Below are 15,647 nucleotides of genomic sequence, written 5' to 3' on the forward strand. Positions count from 1 at the left end.
ATATTCAGGTTTATCAGTAAAAAGTGATCAACTTCCCCCAATTTTGCGCTATTGTGCTAATATTCAATGTCCGACGTCTTGAATATTTATTTTCATTCCATATTCTTGAAAATTTCTCCAAGTTTGATTGTATTTGGTCCAAGATTTAAAAATAAAATGTGTAAGATCAAAATCAGTAGAAATTATCCATGTTCCAGAACCTTAAAAAAAGAATTCATGTCTTGTTAGTCTACTACCGAATTCTTATTTCCAATGAATTAAAGTAAATAACGAGGAAGATAAAGTTGTTTGTATTATACAATGTTTTTAAATTTCTGAGAAGGTTCAGTAGCTTACTTCAATGTATTATATTCTTAAAAATTTGCTTGATTAGATAGTTGGAAAATTCCCTGAAAATTTCAGGTTTTCCAGCAAAAATAAAATTCCCTGAAGATCCCTGGTTTACCATGTAGTAGACACATTGTTGCATCATTTGTGCATAGGAAATTATTTCCTGGATAAAAAAAATCAACATTGATCGATGAGCGTTTTGTAATTGTAATTTTTCAGTGTACAGACTGTGCCAATCACTAAGTTGACCTATGTGGTTGGCACAGTCCAACCCCTTAGTCTGTACACCTACCGTCCTTCCCGTTGCACTCGTCAGCTCGTGCGATACTCTAGACAAACATGGGTGGTCGTATCTGGGTCCTCCCCTGGGTAGGCTCATGGCTTTTGTGCCAGTAAACATCCGAATCGCTCCCTGAAACAAAATTTAGTGGCCAAAAAGCGAGCACGATTACTATGCGAACGAGTTTTGACGAAATGTGGTGGCTGTATTTTAAAGGATAACGAAACATATGTCAAAAAATGGCTCTTCTTTCATCGAACAACTCCTCACCGGGAAGCGATATGATTAAATTCAATCTTCTGAAAAATCTCCCAGATATCGCTAAAAGACGCTTGCTAGATTTATTCAATTCCTTGCTAGAAAACAACATTGTACCGCCTGAATGGAGACAGGTCAAAGTAATAGCCATTAAAAAACCTGGCAAATCAGCGTCTGACCATAACTCATACCGTCCGATTGCTATGCTTTCGTGCATTAGGAAATTGTTGGAGAAAATGATCCTTCGGAGACTCGATCAGTGAGTCGAAACAAATAACTTGCTATCAAATACACAGTTTGTGTTCCGCAAGAGCAAAGGAACAAACGATTGTCTAGCGCTGCTTTCCACAGATATTCAACTGGCCTTTGAACACAAGGAGCAATTGGCTTCAGTATTCTTGGACATTAAGGGGGCTTTTGATTCAGTTTCCATTGAAATTCTGTCAGACAATCTGCACAGATGTGGACTTTCTAGAATTTTAAATAATTTCTTGTACAATTTGTTGACAGAAAAGCAAATGAACTTTTCCCTTGGACAACTGACAACTTCCAGAATTAGCTACATGGGCCTGCCCCAAGGCTCATGTCTCAGCCCTCTTCTTTATAACTTTTACGTCAAAGATATCGACAACTGTTTGGCATAACAATGCACGCTAAGACAACTTGCAGATGACGGTGTGGTTTCCAGTAAGAGGTCCACATGCCGTGGACTTGCAAGGACCATTGCAAAATTCCTTAGATAACTTGTCTTCTTGGGCTATGAATCTAGGGATCGAATTCTCGCCGCAGAAAACTGAACTGGTAGTGTTTACCCGAAAGCGGTACCCAGCCCAAATGCAGCTTAATCTTTTGGGCAGAAACATTACCCAATCATTGTCTTTTAAGTACCTTGGGGTCTGGTTTGATTCAAAGTGCACTTGGAATGCCCATATTACGTATTTGAAGCAAAAATGTCAGCAGAGGATCAACTTTCTCCGTTCAATTTGCGGCACATGGTGGGGTGCTCATCCGGGAGACCTCATAACGCTTTATAAAACAACTATTCTCTCTGTTCTAGAGTACGGCTCTTTCTGCTTTCTCTCGGCAAGAAAAAGTCACCTAATAAAATTGGAACGAATTCAATATCGTTGTCTGAGTATTGCTCTAGGCTGTATGCACTCAACGCATAACATGAGTCTCGAGGTTCTGGCAGGAGTAACACCCCTCCAGAACCGTTTCTGGGAGCTCTCTCTCAGAATACTAATCAAATGCGGAGTGACGAACACACTTATAATTGCTAATGTTGAAGAAATTCTTGGGCTGAACACACAATCTCGATTTATGAGAATCTACCACCACTACATATCATCAGATATGTGTCTTCCTTGTTATACTCCAGATCGTGTTCACTTCACCAATCGCAGTTCCTCAATTGAATATGATCTGACCATGAAACAAGCAACTCATGGGATTCCCGATCAACTTCGACCTATTATTATTCCGCGTATTTTTACTGAAAAGTACCAACAAGTCAATTGCATGAAAAGATATTTCTCAATGGATCCACTGGCTTCGGTGTCTTCAATGAAAACTCTAGCGCCTTCCGCAAACTTCAGGAACCTTGTTCCGTTTTTGTTGCTGAGCTGGCAGCAATCAACTTCGCATTGGGGATGATTTCCAACATGCCCGCAGACCATTACTTCATCTTCACGGATAGTCTCAGTTCGATTGAGGGTATTCGGTCGATGAAACAAGGTAGGCACTCATCTTATTTCCTTTCAAAGGTAAGGGAGCAGATGTGTGTGCTGGTCGAAAGATCATATATGATTACCTTTGTATGGGTCCCCTCACATTGCTCAATCCCAGGCAATGAGAAGGCGGACTCTCTCGCAAAGGTGGGCGCGCAGGAAGGCGAATTGTATGACAGGCAAATTTCACACGATGAATTTTACCATTTAGTGCGTCAGAGTACCTTTTCGAGTTGGCAAACCGATTGGGACAATGGAAATCTTGGACGGTGGTTACATTCAATTATTCCTAATGTTTCTTCGAGAGCGTGGTTTAAAGGCTTGGGCTTAAGTCGTGACTTATTCGCGTGATGAGTAGACTTATGTCCAACCACTACTCGCTAGATGCTCATCTCAATAGAATAAACCTCGTGGACAGCAACATCTGTCGGTGTGGAAACGGTTACGATGACATCGAACACGCAGTTTGGCAATGTACGGATAATGACGCCGCCAGAGAGCGACTTTTGAATACCCTCGAGGCCCAAGGAAGACAACCCTATGTTCCTATCAGAGACGTGTTGGCAACCCGTGATCTCTGCTATATGCAGTCCGTTTATGTTTTTCTTCAAATGTCTAGTATAAGAATTTAATTCCTTTTGTCTTTTGTCTCTCTTTATTAGTTTTTGTTTGTCTTGTCCCCCCGTCTCGATGAGTCTCATCGTCGCCCACTGGTCACCCACCATAGCCGGTCGAACTCCGGACGAAGCTAGAACAGCACTACCGTTCATACTGGCGACAACGCTCTGATGAGACAACGAAACCCTACCCCAAGCTCCTCCCCTGATCCTATCCTTCGAAAATGTACCCTTCTAACCTCGAGTAAGCCGCGAGTAATCGGCCCAACTCCTACTAGACATAGAATTAAGTGAATTTTGTTACAAACAGTGAACAATGAATTATCGGCTCCGTAAAGCTAACGCGATTGAGCCTTCCAAATAAACGAACTAGATAAAAAAAAATATGTCAAAATGAATTATAAACAAATCCCCGGACAAAAAATTTACCTGGCTACTGGTCGTGGGGACGTCCCTTGCTGATAAGTTTGCTCGGAAACTAATGATTTGGCAAGGAATCTGCAGTTGTGACCTTAAAACCAATGTTTTCATCACATCTCACACAATGACGTCGAAGGTTTACATTAAAGAGTGTCTGAAAAAGCGGATTTTACCCTTCATTCGGAAACACAAGACCAACGTTATGTTTTGGCCGGATCTAACCAGCTGCCACTACTCTAGGGAGGTACTAGAATGGTATGCTGCAAACAATGTTAATTTCGTAGCCAAAGAGATTAATCCTCCGAATTGCTCTGAGTTCAGACCGATCGAAACATATTGGGGGTCAAGCGAAAACTTCGAGGATGCGGTAAAGAAGTGACAAATGCACAACAAATGCGTTTAAAGTGGAATAAGTTAGCCGGTGCAGTGTCACCAGCGACTGTGCAGATCATGATGGCATCGATCACAAGTAAAGTGCGACAGTTCGTTCGAAACGGTGAAATGGAATAACTTGTTATGTATCGTTCGAAAGCTGAATAAATACCCTTTTGTTTGACGTTTTGATCAACCGTGTATGATGTTTAATTCTTGAGTTATGATCACTTGAAGGCATCTAAATTTACTTTGAATCGGGCTTTACGGTAGTGGAATTAAATGTAAATTACTAATCCTTCGCTCTCTTTTTATACAGATATTCCACTAAGACGCCTACAATCATCAGGATTCTTTTTAAAACTTTTTTTTTCAAACAATTTGTATTATATTATTTGTAAAAAAAAAGTTTAAAAATTTATACTATAAGTTGATGCTTTACGATTTTGGTCAATTTTAAAGTGTCCATTGTGTCCAATATAAGAAAAGTTAGCATTACAATCGAGTGTATACGCAGGGGAAGGGAGGGGGTACATAGTCCGTTGTGGTTTCCGTTCATTAGGGACTACCATCGACTACAGTCCTGCTAATGACTTCATTTCTTTAAAATAAAAAATCGTTCAATGGAGAGTATTTAGCAACTTGAATTACAAATGTTATAAAATAGCAAAATCTTCCATTTAATTCAACTTAATTAATTTTGGTATCCATGACAGATACGTATTTTCATCAGTGTCATTCTCATTTGTAGTTTCATTTTTTTATATCTGTGATCTTGACATTTTTACCTAGGAGATGAGTACTTAAGGTTGTTAAATTTTGATAGGTTCTTTGGTGGGAATGACACTGATGAAGACTACACATTGTAGTCGAAATACGCATAAGTCATGGATACCAAAATTAATTAAGTGGAATTAAATGGAAGACAACCTTTTTTGCTGTTTTATTCAAGCATTCCGCTAACAACCCAATTTCATTACAAATGTTGCTTTTCTAGAAAAATGTACAACATACTTTTCCTTGTACATTCTTCCTAAAACACCAAACGATTTCCTACAGCAAATTATTTTTTGGGGCACCCTATTATCCAGCTTCCCGAACGTCGTTGTTAGCACAACGATTTATTTGCCCTAGAGTCGGTGTATAATGAGTCACGCCAAGAGAAAAACAGTTGAACTCGCATCACGGTTTTCGAAAGATTCCCTTTCTTTTCACTTGGCAACAGAGGACTTTTACATCAACTTCAAATGACTTCTAGCGAGAAAAAAAAATAGCGGCTGTAGTAAATCCTTATATCAGTAATTTTGTCAAATTATCTTATCAAAAAATAGTAGAAATTCTCATTACTGATCATTGCCAAACGTATCCCATGACAATTTAATGCTCAGTGCGTGATTATGATAATTTTTCCAATTATATTTTATATTTTATTGCATTACCTTTCGTGGACCTTTCATAGCATCGTAATGTTTGTTTTCTTTGCACGATAGGTAGCCGGTTTGACAGTTCAATAGGTAGACTTGGCTTCACTCTTGGCGTGACTCATTATACACCGACTCTAATTTGCCCCATCAAATCCAATGACGACCGGGATATTCGTCACTAGTTTTACTGGTTTATCTGGTAATTTGTCATCATGTGTATGTGTGTTCAAACAAAGTCGACGGGTGTGATGCAGATGAGTAGAAAGACAGTTGTCTTCCCGTTTGCTGATAAGCCAATGGACTAACCTCCTCAGGTTAGGTTAGGTTTTTCTTTATTAGGGAGGCTTTCAGCCTGGAGTTGGTTCGCCTCCGGCCTAACCTGCCCAACTAACATAACAGCATAAAATGCCGGGAATTTCTCATGATTTCTGTTCAAATCGGGAAAAACGTTTGTATCCTTAAGGTACAAGTTTTATTTCACATGTTGATTTACCTACATAATCTCACCCTTCTAATGATGGTAGGTGATTCGCTAAGATACACCTAATCAGTGGTAAAGGAAATGATTAACCAACAAAACTGCGTGCACTTATTCTGAAGAAGGGGAAGTTGATGATGGGTCGGGATGTTTTTGGTTTTTGTTCCAAAAGAAGTCGAATGAGAATTTTCCAATAAATTAAAACAACTGCCAAACGTTCGGCAAAGTAAATGTGATGATAGTGCACGCAAGTATATGAGTTCGAAAATGAGTAACAACGGTCAATGGCTAATTCAAGTCGACTACAATGAAGACCAGGATGGAATCGTTAGTCAAAAAATACGCGCAAAATGTTGGTCTGCGTCTCGAACAGTTTTCGTCGCTTATTTTCCTAAATATGTGTGAATACACGCGATTCTCCCGAATAATACGATGCCTTTTGATTGATTTGATAAGTTGAGTTTTGTCTAGATTCCGGGATTTTTTCGTACAAACTTACGTCGATATGAGAGAGTAGATCATACTGCAAGAAAAGATGCGTGGGTAAGTAAGCTGGTTATTCGTATAGATTGAGAAACATACCCATATAAGTAGTAGAAGAAGGACAGGAGGTAAACGGCCAGTTTGATCCATCCTTCACGTTGGCACTTGGCCAGAACGTCAGCGTTCATGATGCTGGTGGGGTCGTATAGGCCCGGTCCGGACATGACCGGTCGGTTAGAGTATCTGTAAACGATCATGTTGTAAATCTGTCGAATGCTATCTTCGTGCGACAAAAATTCACCCAACCCCTATCCCTCAACATAAACTAGCTAGTTAAATAGAAACAAACTAAATTTCTACCTGGGTGAATTTTGAAACATTCAAGATGACTCATCGCTTGGAATCTCTTGAATTGCTAAATGCCAAACAGATTATCGGGAAAATTCACACTTACCGCCATATATGATACGCAATCAAGGGAATGTTCATGGCCAGCGAGAACCATTCCCCGGCAAACAAGAACAGTAGGTTGAACAGCAGATGAAGCATATATTCCGGCAGCACCAGCTACAAGAGAACCAATTAGAGACAAATCTCGGGAAATTATCGCTACCATTCAAATACTCACCGGATTCAGCGAATTGCACTGATCGATGGGGTTCTTGTAGTCCGTTTTCAGCTCATCGAAGGCGATCACATGGAATATCGAGAAAAAGATCAGAAATGCATCGATGATCAGGGCCACAATGTAGCTGAATGCCGAGAAGTTGAAAGCCATCGTCTCTGCTTTGCCGTAAAAAAATCCTCCCTCCGCAAACCTTAAAAACACTAACGAAAGAAAGCCAAAGGTTAATTATAGTCTCTGTGATGGGGAATGGTATGCATATTATGCTAATTCACCTGTATAGTTTTAATCCTTTTTACGAGCAATTTTCCTCAATCAGTGAACGCCGCAATCAGCAGCCTTCAGTCAAAAAAGCCACCCTTCAAAAAGGAAAACAGCAGCAGATGACAGGACAGAAGTCGTCGTCGATCGAGCAGGAAGGCACGACGGCGCGACACACGCACTTGGCATACAAACGAGACGGGGGATCGCCCATTCGGGCCGCTGTCAAACATCGATCGTGTTTTGTTTTGATGCCTACACTCTCGGTCTCGATTCGGGTCGCGCATCAAAGAGTGGTTTTTTTTCGCCGTCGGGGTTCCGGTGTGAAATTTCAGTGGAAAATGGAAAACGGATGGGATGTGATGGTGGCCAAGATTGTGCGGAAGTACAATCTAACCGGGGTGATTAGGGAGTACCAGAGTGAAATCGATACGGTCAGGAAATTGGATGCCATTCCGGAGATCAAGTAAGGGAAATTACCGTTCATTTTTTTTTCTTGGTGGGTTGTCCACAGATAATGGGACAGATGAATTTTCTGTTCAGCTAAGCTGCAACCCTTTAAAAATCGGGTGATAATTAAGTTTTGAGGTTTACGATGTTCAGTCTTTAGATCTGGATGGTTTCAATGAAAATGTTGTTGATCAAAATTGTTAATGTAATCTTTAGGAAATAGAGAACATCAACATACCACAACAGAAATAGACGGCTAACGACGATTTTGTACAATATTAGCAAAAACATTATACCATGATACTATGTTTGAACATTCCCAGCTCTATCTAGAAATGTTGGTTACTTTTCTCGAGGTTCTAGAAGAAAAAATCTCAAAATAATGTTTTATTTAAAAGTTCGAGTGGTAGTAAATGTCATTTTAGCTGCTCGAATGAAGTGGTTAATTGAGTTTAAATACAGCAACCTATAGAAACAGAAATTAATCAATCGTATCGCAGCACCAAAGAACGTGCTTATTATTTGACTCTTAAGTTCTGCAGAAAACCATACAATTCAGTAGCTGCTGCTCCGTGATTGAGGGAAAGGATTTTTAGTTCGAACCCCGTTGTTACTAGAGGCCGAGTATACCTTTGAATCTGCACAGTTGTCACGGAAAGAACGTTTTTGTAAGTGGATCGAAAAGGTTCAGGCAAGTTTATTAAATAGTACTTTCCCGATTGTGTCAGCCTTGTTTGAAATTTAAGACTGACAGAAACGGGAAGCTTATAAATCGGGATTTTTTCCAATATTTTAACCTTCAAATGATTTTAAATCTAAGATGAACCATTATTGATCCACTATGAATGGACCTACTGATAAATGTTTATTATTCTTACAAAAAAAGGGTTCACCAAACGTCTTGAAAAGGCAAAAATGTTTGCGCACGGTTTGTTGAGCCGGTACGTGTTCAGTTTCCTTAAACTCTGCTTGGTTTCCAGCGCTGCAACTGGACCTCCATATCTCAGTATCGGCATAGATACACTAGACAGGAGCCGTCTCTTGCTTACTGTTTGGTCCCGAGTTGCTCGGCATGATTTTGGTTACCGCGTTGATGGCCTTAGCCACCTTCTCGCAGGCGTATTCTACGTGGATATTGAAGTTAGACGGTACCTTGTATTTCAACACATGCTTCGGCTTCGAGGTTCTGGCGTGCTCTCCAAGAGTAATTTCTGCCCGCTGCACTGCTATACGGCCCAAACGCAATGTGGACGGAAGCGGAACGGAAAGTTTGACAGTTGTCACAAATGACATCAAGATGCCTAATCGAAGTCGATTTGATTCGAACTAGTTTTCAATCCGACAAGTAGGCTTATTCAGATCGGGCTTTTCCGCTGCCGCTGCCGTTCCGCTTCCGCTGTCATTGCGTTTGGGCCTTTACTGACAGCACTTCTTGCGTTATGTAGTGGGCTATCTGCAGCTTCGCTCCTTGCATCAAGTTTCCAATCATGTCGATCGCCTCTATCGCCAACATTTCCACCTCTTACAGCGTCTCGCTTGTTACCGATCTCATCCCCTTTGAGGAGCTTCAGCGTTAGCACGGCGTTGTAAATCCCGTTCCAGAACGTTGGACCAAGGATGGGTTCTTGTGGAACTCTTACCGTGATCCTAATCGATCTCTATCCCATGTCTGTTTCTTAGACCAGAACCCGGTTCTGGAAGTAACTCCTTAGAATTATGCACACTTAGACCCAAGTTCCCAAGACCCAAGTTCTATGCAGCGCTTCGGCGATGACCTCCAAGTTGGCGCTGTTGAACGCATCCTTGAAGTCGATCGTTATCCACATCTGTTTGGATGCCTTCTCGGTTCTCTCGACCACTGTCCGAATTCCATCTACCTTTGCGCTCCCTTTTCAGAATTCGAACTACCTCTCCGACAATCCGTGCTCACTGTCCGTGCATTTCGTCAGCCTGTTTAGAATTATGCTCTCCAAGCGTTTTCCGAGTGTATCCAGCAGGTATATAGGCCTATACGATGCTGGATCTCCCGGCGGTTTCTCGTTGGTGGCTTCGACGTTATGTCCCTCTCCCTCTCCATACGGTGTAGGTGTGTCGTTGGACCGTGCTTCGGGAAAAGTCCTTGCACGATGACTTTCAGCTTTTTTGGGCACATTTCAGCGGGCATCGTTTGACCTCTGATCTTCGCCATCACGAGACGGGGGTTGGCATCAGCGTCTCGACATAGCTCCTTGAAACAGTTTTACTTGCTCTGCTTCATCTCTAGTTTATGTGTGGCCATGGCCGCTCGGAACCCTCCTCTACGTTCCTCTGTGTCTGTTTCTGTTCTTGCACATCCTCTGGCTCTGCGACAACTAGCGCGGAGGGTGCTATGTGCTTCGTGTCACCAGTAAGCTGGACGCCGTCTGTTGTTTGACTCCAGTTTCCTTGGCATGGACGGGTAATATGCTCTCACTAACGTTTCTGTCAACTCGCCCGTGTTCAGATCCGTGGGGCCGCTGTCCACACGAAGTGCTTCAACGGAAAGATCCTTGTCGAAATCCTTCGTCTTCCACTTCCGGTTGCAAGTTCTCGTCCTCCGGACTGCAGAAAGTGACGTCGATAATGGATTTAAGGCCATCTATTAGAAAAGTGGTGCCATTTGGCAGCCTAATTTCCAGCTTTGCCAGAGCTTCCAACAGATTGTGCCCTCTTGCGTTGGAACATCTGTTTCCCCACTCCACTGTCCAAGCATTGAAGTTTCCTCCGATGACTACCGGTTTTCGTCCGGTCAGCTCTTCGGTGAGTTCATCCAGCATCTGGTGGAACTGCTCCATTGTCCATCTACTGTGTTACCTGACTTATAACGAATATACGTTGTATACGAGTACTTCGAATACAACGTATAGTTCGTTCAATTTTACATGGCAAATGCTATGCAAAATTAGACGAGTCAGGTAACACAGTAGGGGGTGCGTAGCAAATGCATATGAAGATTCCGTTAATTTTGGTGATCACGTATCCTTCTTCTTGAATGGGGTATCTGCCCATAACTTGTATTGTAGCCATAGCAGCTCTATCCACCACCTAGTTACCGTTATCAGGGGGAACTCGATACAGTTCCGCAACGACTGCAACGTCGCACATTGTTTCCGTTGTCCACTACCACAACAGTTGTGCAGTGTCTCAATGATTGAGGTTTATTCGGGATACGTCCGTTACTGTTCTAACAAAATCATTAAGTATCATGAGGGAAATGCTTGAGAATTCTTTATTAAAAACCGAAAAGTTCAGTAAAATCTGCAGGCTGATGAAATCGAGTAAAAAAGCTGACAAAATCGGGGGTAAACAAAATCGGGAGCTGACAAAATCGGGAAAGCGCTGTATATTTTAAATTTGGATGAGATAATCCAAATTGAGTAACAATAATAATATTTGTTTTACGTTTTAAAGGCTGTTCTATCATCAGGATTATTTTGGCGTTTTATTATAAAGGTTGTCGTTTTCAAGATTATTATAAGAGTTGTCAGTTTAGTGATGTAAACGTGATTTTGGCGTTTTTAAAGCTAATCAAGCTAAGCGATTGTGATGCAACTTCAAGAACAACATGTGAAAAGGGCATACAAGCTTTTTGTAAACAAACCTTCTTAAGCCCTTTTCTCGCCACCCATACGACATCAACGCAAACCATTAACATTCCCGATGATGTTGTTGGTTTGCGTGGGCGACCCTCGGTTGACGAGAAAAGGGCTTACAAAGGTTTGTTTACAAAAAGCTTGTATGCCCTTCTCACATGTGACATTTTGGCGTATTCAAGACTATTTTGAGGGACGTTTTTGATAGCCAAGCGTGTTGAGACCATTTTACGATTTAAAGTCATATTCATATTCCGCGTTAAGATCATTGTGGTTTTGCAACTTGGCCCGGAGTCGTTGTTTTTACCATCTCATCGTTCTGGATTGCTTATCTTAATACTAATTTGTCGCTTTGATACTACTAATGCGTTATGATTACTCTTTCAGTTTTATGAGAAAATTATCGCATATTTTGGCAGATTTTGATCAGATTTGGCATTTTAGTGTGATTGTCTTTCGTTTTTAGCTAATAAAGCTAGTTTGATTTTTTTTTTTGCATAACAATATCTGCGGCCCGACAGCTAATGTAATCGCAATCGAAAAAAGTTGGAGAACCGCTGCGCCCCAATTTAGATACGGTAAAAATCACAAATTTTTTGTTCAAATTCTTATCCAAAAACTACCGAAAACAAAATCAGGAAAGTCTGTCGCTCGTGGATCAGAAAACTACCGGCCGTTCGCGGAAACGACGAGGAAAAGTCACACCTCTATCGGGAAAATGGAAACGAAATTTTCCGCAGCCGCAAAAGTCCGCACGTGGCGCTGGAAGCCTACAGCAAAGCCATCTTTGCAGCACCACGTGGTTCGCCTGCGCTAGCACTGGCACACGCCAACCGTGCAATCGTCCTAATGAGCCTGAAAAAGTACCGCGAAGCGTACCAGGACTGCCAGTTGGCGCTGGAGGGCGCTTATCCAGCGGAAAATCGACTGAGGGTCCTTTTCCGGCAAGCGGAATGTGCTCTGCAGGAGCGCGATCGGGAGGGTCTGGAAAAGGCTTTGGAGGAAATAGAGCGATTCTCGGAGGAACAGGATTTGGCCAGTTTTGAGATGGAACGATGTGAGTGTTTTCTTTTTGAAAAGGTTGTGTGATTTTACTTATATTGATTTCTAGATAAAAGGCTGCAGCAGCTAGCTGGGATCATAGCGATTTCAGAGATACCATTGGATTCGGACGACGTTGTACTAAACCTACCGGAGCTTGAAGAGTGAGTGAAATGTTTAATAGTTTTAAAGTGGAATCACAATTTATATTCTATACTAACATAGAAAATCTGATGCAGTGCATGGAAGGTTTATGGTCACGAAAGAGGAAATTAAGAAGGACGCACCGATCGTACAGGAAAAAGCAGTATCGTTTGTACCGGTTTACGATCCCCGAGGTCGCTCCGAAATACCTCCCTTTGACTGTCAGTACTGCGGGGAAGTCAATATCATCCCGTTTCCGTAAGTAGTGAAACTTCTTCTAACGTAACGCAAATTTTCATGATCACATTCTCAGTTGTTCAACGTGTGGTCGAGCATGCTACTGTAGTGTACAGTGTTGCGAAGAACACAGCCAGGTGCACCGCTACGAATGTCCAGGATATGGAAAGCACCTCTGGTATCTGATCGGGATTGCTCATCTGGGATTGCGCAGTTTTCTGGATGGTTTCGAGTCTAGTATAGAGAACCTTGATGATTTAAAAGAATGCACTGCGGAAAGGTTGTTTGAACATGTTGCCGATAAAGTTGAATCCCAGCATAAGGAGTATCCGTACGGGAGAGTTTTTCGATTGGTTTCCAATCTTGACAAAATGGCGGTCACGGACATGATCCAGTATACTTTGGTAAGCGAACTAATCCGTTTTTAGAATTAGGGTTTAAATCGATCTTAAACTATATTTTTGCAGACTGCTTACATGCTTTCGATATATTTAAGTGATTTCACGCAGTTCTTCAGCGATCTAGGTAACAGAACCGATGTGATGTCAAAGGAAGATTGGTCTTTGTACATTTCAGGTGTAATTTTACGACACATCGGGCAGTTGGTTTGCAACGGACACGCAGTCAGTGAGCTTCGGATATGCACTGCATCGGAAAACAATTGCCTGGAAGCAGATAGCTTCAATATTAAGGCCGGTTTCCTTCATCGATGCTTCGAAAGTTCCCGGGTGTTTACTGGAATATTTCCTCAGATTAGTATGTTCAATCATTCATGTGATCCGAACATACGGAACTGTTTCAGCAAAAATTCCCTCTCGGTTTATGCGACGCGGGATGTAGAAGCTGGAGGTGAGATTTTTAACTGCTATGGACCAAACTTTAAGCTGTTGTGCAAGGAGGATCGTAACTCGGCGTTAAAACAGCAGTACTGCTTCGAATGCAGGTGTAGTCGTTGTGTGTCTGGCAATGACGAGGCCTACGTGAGTGGTTTTGAGTGATCATATTTTTGGGAAAATCCAGCCACATTTTTCAATTTCAGGAATTGTATGAACGCTACAAATGTCCGTTCTCAAAATGTTCCAAGAAATTCATAGTGGCGCAGAATGTAGATCCTTTTGAAAAAGACATTAAATGTCCCAAGTGCAAACGAATCATCGATTGTTCGTGCTTTCAGATCATTGCCGGTGGAATGTCCAGTGAGACTGAAGGTGTGTAACCTATTCCTATCCCACGGATGCAGATAACCTAACGTATTTTTATTTATTGCAGCTTCATACGAAGACTTTGAAGATGCAATGAATGCTTACAACAAGTGTAAACTGATTTTATCGCAATATCACGAAACGAAGATAACTTTGGCTCATATGATCTTCGTTCAATATCTACCGTTCTCCGGTTTGGACGAAAGGTGTCTGAATGCGCTCAAGAAGCTAGCCTATGAGTTCGTTGAAATCCGCGAGCATCGCTTCGGAACTTTGAGTCCGGAGTATGTGGTGGCATGTTTCTATGTGGTGGATTTGCTCGTTATCGAATCGAAGTGTGAAGGAGAATTCCGCATGGATGCGGATTCTGCAGAAATTGTTAACAAGTTGAAAAAAGCGATTGAAATATTCGGCCATGGAACTAGAAGCAGGTTGATGAACTATATGAAAACTCATTTAGGATAGCCAACCCAACATTGACCATTCCGATGAAAAGTATATAGCTATGTACCTCTTTCCAGTGCTTAATTAAAAATAGTATAGTTCAGGGCTTCGACTAGTTGTACCAAATTAGTTCTAAAAATTGCACTGAAAGACATCTTTGCCGGTAGCTTACAGTTAATTTTAGCAATACTCAATCTTTAACGGCGCTTCTGAAATATGAGATCGCGGAAAAGTTATGACGTGGTCTTTTAGTTATGACATGGTCAGTTATTTAGAAATAGCAATAAAAATCATAGCCGATTTTAAGTAGTCAATAGAGTTTTGAAAGTAATGTTATACCTATAATCCGTATGACAATTTGTTGAACACCAAAAAACTTTGAAACTGTGCTACTTGGAGGCTTCAATTCTCTAATTCATTTTTTTTATGCCGAACCACCCTCAAGTTGACTTATTATTATGTAAATAAAATATTAGAGCTTCCTTTGGTTTGTTTTTTCCGTCGATCTTGTTTTCCGTGCTGAGTACCAATGCTACCGACGTGCCAGGAAGGCAGCTCTCACACCTGGACCCTACCTATCGACCCATCAACTCATGAACCGGGGACCAACGGCTTTACTTCCCATCCGAAGGAAGGCGTGATCAGAGATGTTATGCCTCAGAACATCCCGGCGGCGCCGACTGGGATTGAACCCAGGCCTGCTGTGGTGAGAGGTCATCACGCTTACCACTACACCACCGGCGCTGCTTAACCTACCATCATGAATATCAAGCGTGCTGTCATGTAGAGAAAATCGACTGCAGAAAAGCAAGAAATGTTTCGCATCAAACCGTCTGGAAATAAGAGAAACTAAAACGCATTCGGTTTCGTCAACAAACGGAGTAGTTCGACTCCGTGATCATCTACTGCACTTTCATGACCTGTCTAAGAAGATATCTCACTCCAGAAAAGTTCCACGCCAAATGACGAATCGGAAAAACTCGACCTTTTCCGATTTTCATAAAACTTTGCAACAATTATTCCAAGGAGAATTCAACTCGGCACATCCTAATTTGTGCCGAAAACTGGGTCAACCGTTGTGCCGAACGTGCCGAAGTGTGGCAATGAAGGTATCAATCTCAGTATTCCATGAGTTTGGCAACCCTGAAGTTATGACTTTTGAGATTATTTGTTTTCATTTTCAAGATAAAAACATTAAAAAGTTGTGAACATAAATTCTAAGATAAATTTCAATGTTCAACGA

General features: G+C 41.6%; 2 protein-coding genes across 2 annotated transcripts; one reads left to right on the forward strand and one right to left on the reverse strand.

Moving 5' to 3' along the window:
* Positions 1–5,887: 5,887 nt before the first annotated feature.
* cni (protein cornichon) lies at positions 5,888–7,394 on the reverse strand. The gene is made up of 5 exons (XM_065229606.1): positions 7,290–7,394; positions 7,018–7,217; positions 6,844–6,956; positions 6,489–6,632; positions 5,888–6,429 (listed from the first exon to the last, which is right to left on the reverse strand). Exons 2-5 carry the CDS (start codon positions 7,165–7,167, stop codon positions 6,402–6,404), a joined length of 435 nt encoding a protein of 144 aa, XP_065085678.1. The 5' UTR covers positions 7,168–7,217; positions 7,290–7,394; the 3' UTR covers positions 5,888–6,401.
* Positions 7,395–7,556: 162 nt separating this feature from the next.
* Smyd4-1 (SET and MYND domain containing, class 4, member 1) lies at positions 7,557–14,833 on the forward strand. The gene is made up of 8 exons (XM_065229563.1): positions 7,557–7,741; positions 11,975–12,393; positions 12,448–12,541; positions 12,603–12,779; positions 12,835–13,162; positions 13,226–13,738; positions 13,798–13,966; positions 14,028–14,833. The coding sequence occupies exons 1-8, from the start codon at positions 7,617–7,619 to the stop codon at positions 14,423–14,425; spliced, it is 2,223 nt and encodes a 740-aa protein (XP_065085635.1). The 5' UTR covers positions 7,557–7,616; the 3' UTR covers positions 14,426–14,833.
* Positions 14,834–15,647: the final 814 nt, after the last annotated feature.

The sequence above is a fragment of the Ochlerotatus camptorhynchus genome, unplaced genomic scaffold (assembly GCF_037179485.1).
Source record: "Ochlerotatus camptorhynchus isolate MF236.1 unplaced genomic scaffold, CSIRO-AGI_Acam_v1.1 ptg000316l, whole genome shotgun sequence".
Lineage (NCBI taxonomy): Eukaryota > Metazoa > Arthropoda > Insecta > Diptera > Culicidae > Ochlerotatus > Ochlerotatus camptorhynchus.

What these genes read in the sequence shown, in the direction of transcription:
- Smyd4-1 (XM_065229563.1), top strand. Translation starts at nt 7,617, where the DNA reads ATGGAAAACGGATGGGATGTGATGGTGGCCAAGATTGTGCGGAAGTAC. An exon ending in ACATGATCCAGTATACTTTG is followed by an intron (nt 13,163 to 13,225) that starts GTAAGCGAACTA and finishes ATATTTTTGCAG; the next exon opens with ACTGCTTACATGCTTTCGAT. An exon ending in CTGGCAATGACGAGGCCTAC is followed by an intron (nt 13,739 to 13,797) that starts GTGAGTGGTTTT and finishes TTTCAATTTCAG; the next exon opens with GAATTGTATGAACGCTACAA.
- cni (XM_065229606.1), bottom strand. Translation starts at nt 7,167, where the DNA reads ATGGCTTTCAACTTCTCGGCATTCAGCTACATTGTGGCCCTGATCATC. An exon ending in AGTGCAATTCGCTGAATCCG is followed by an intron (nt 6,957 to 7,017) that starts GTGAGTATTTGA and finishes GTTCTCTTGTAG; the next exon opens with CTGGTGCTGCCGGAATATAT. An exon ending in TTCTTCTACTACTTATATGG is followed by an intron (nt 6,430 to 6,488) that starts GTATGTTTCTCA and finishes CTTTTCTTGCAG; the next exon opens with TATGATCTACTCTCTCATAT.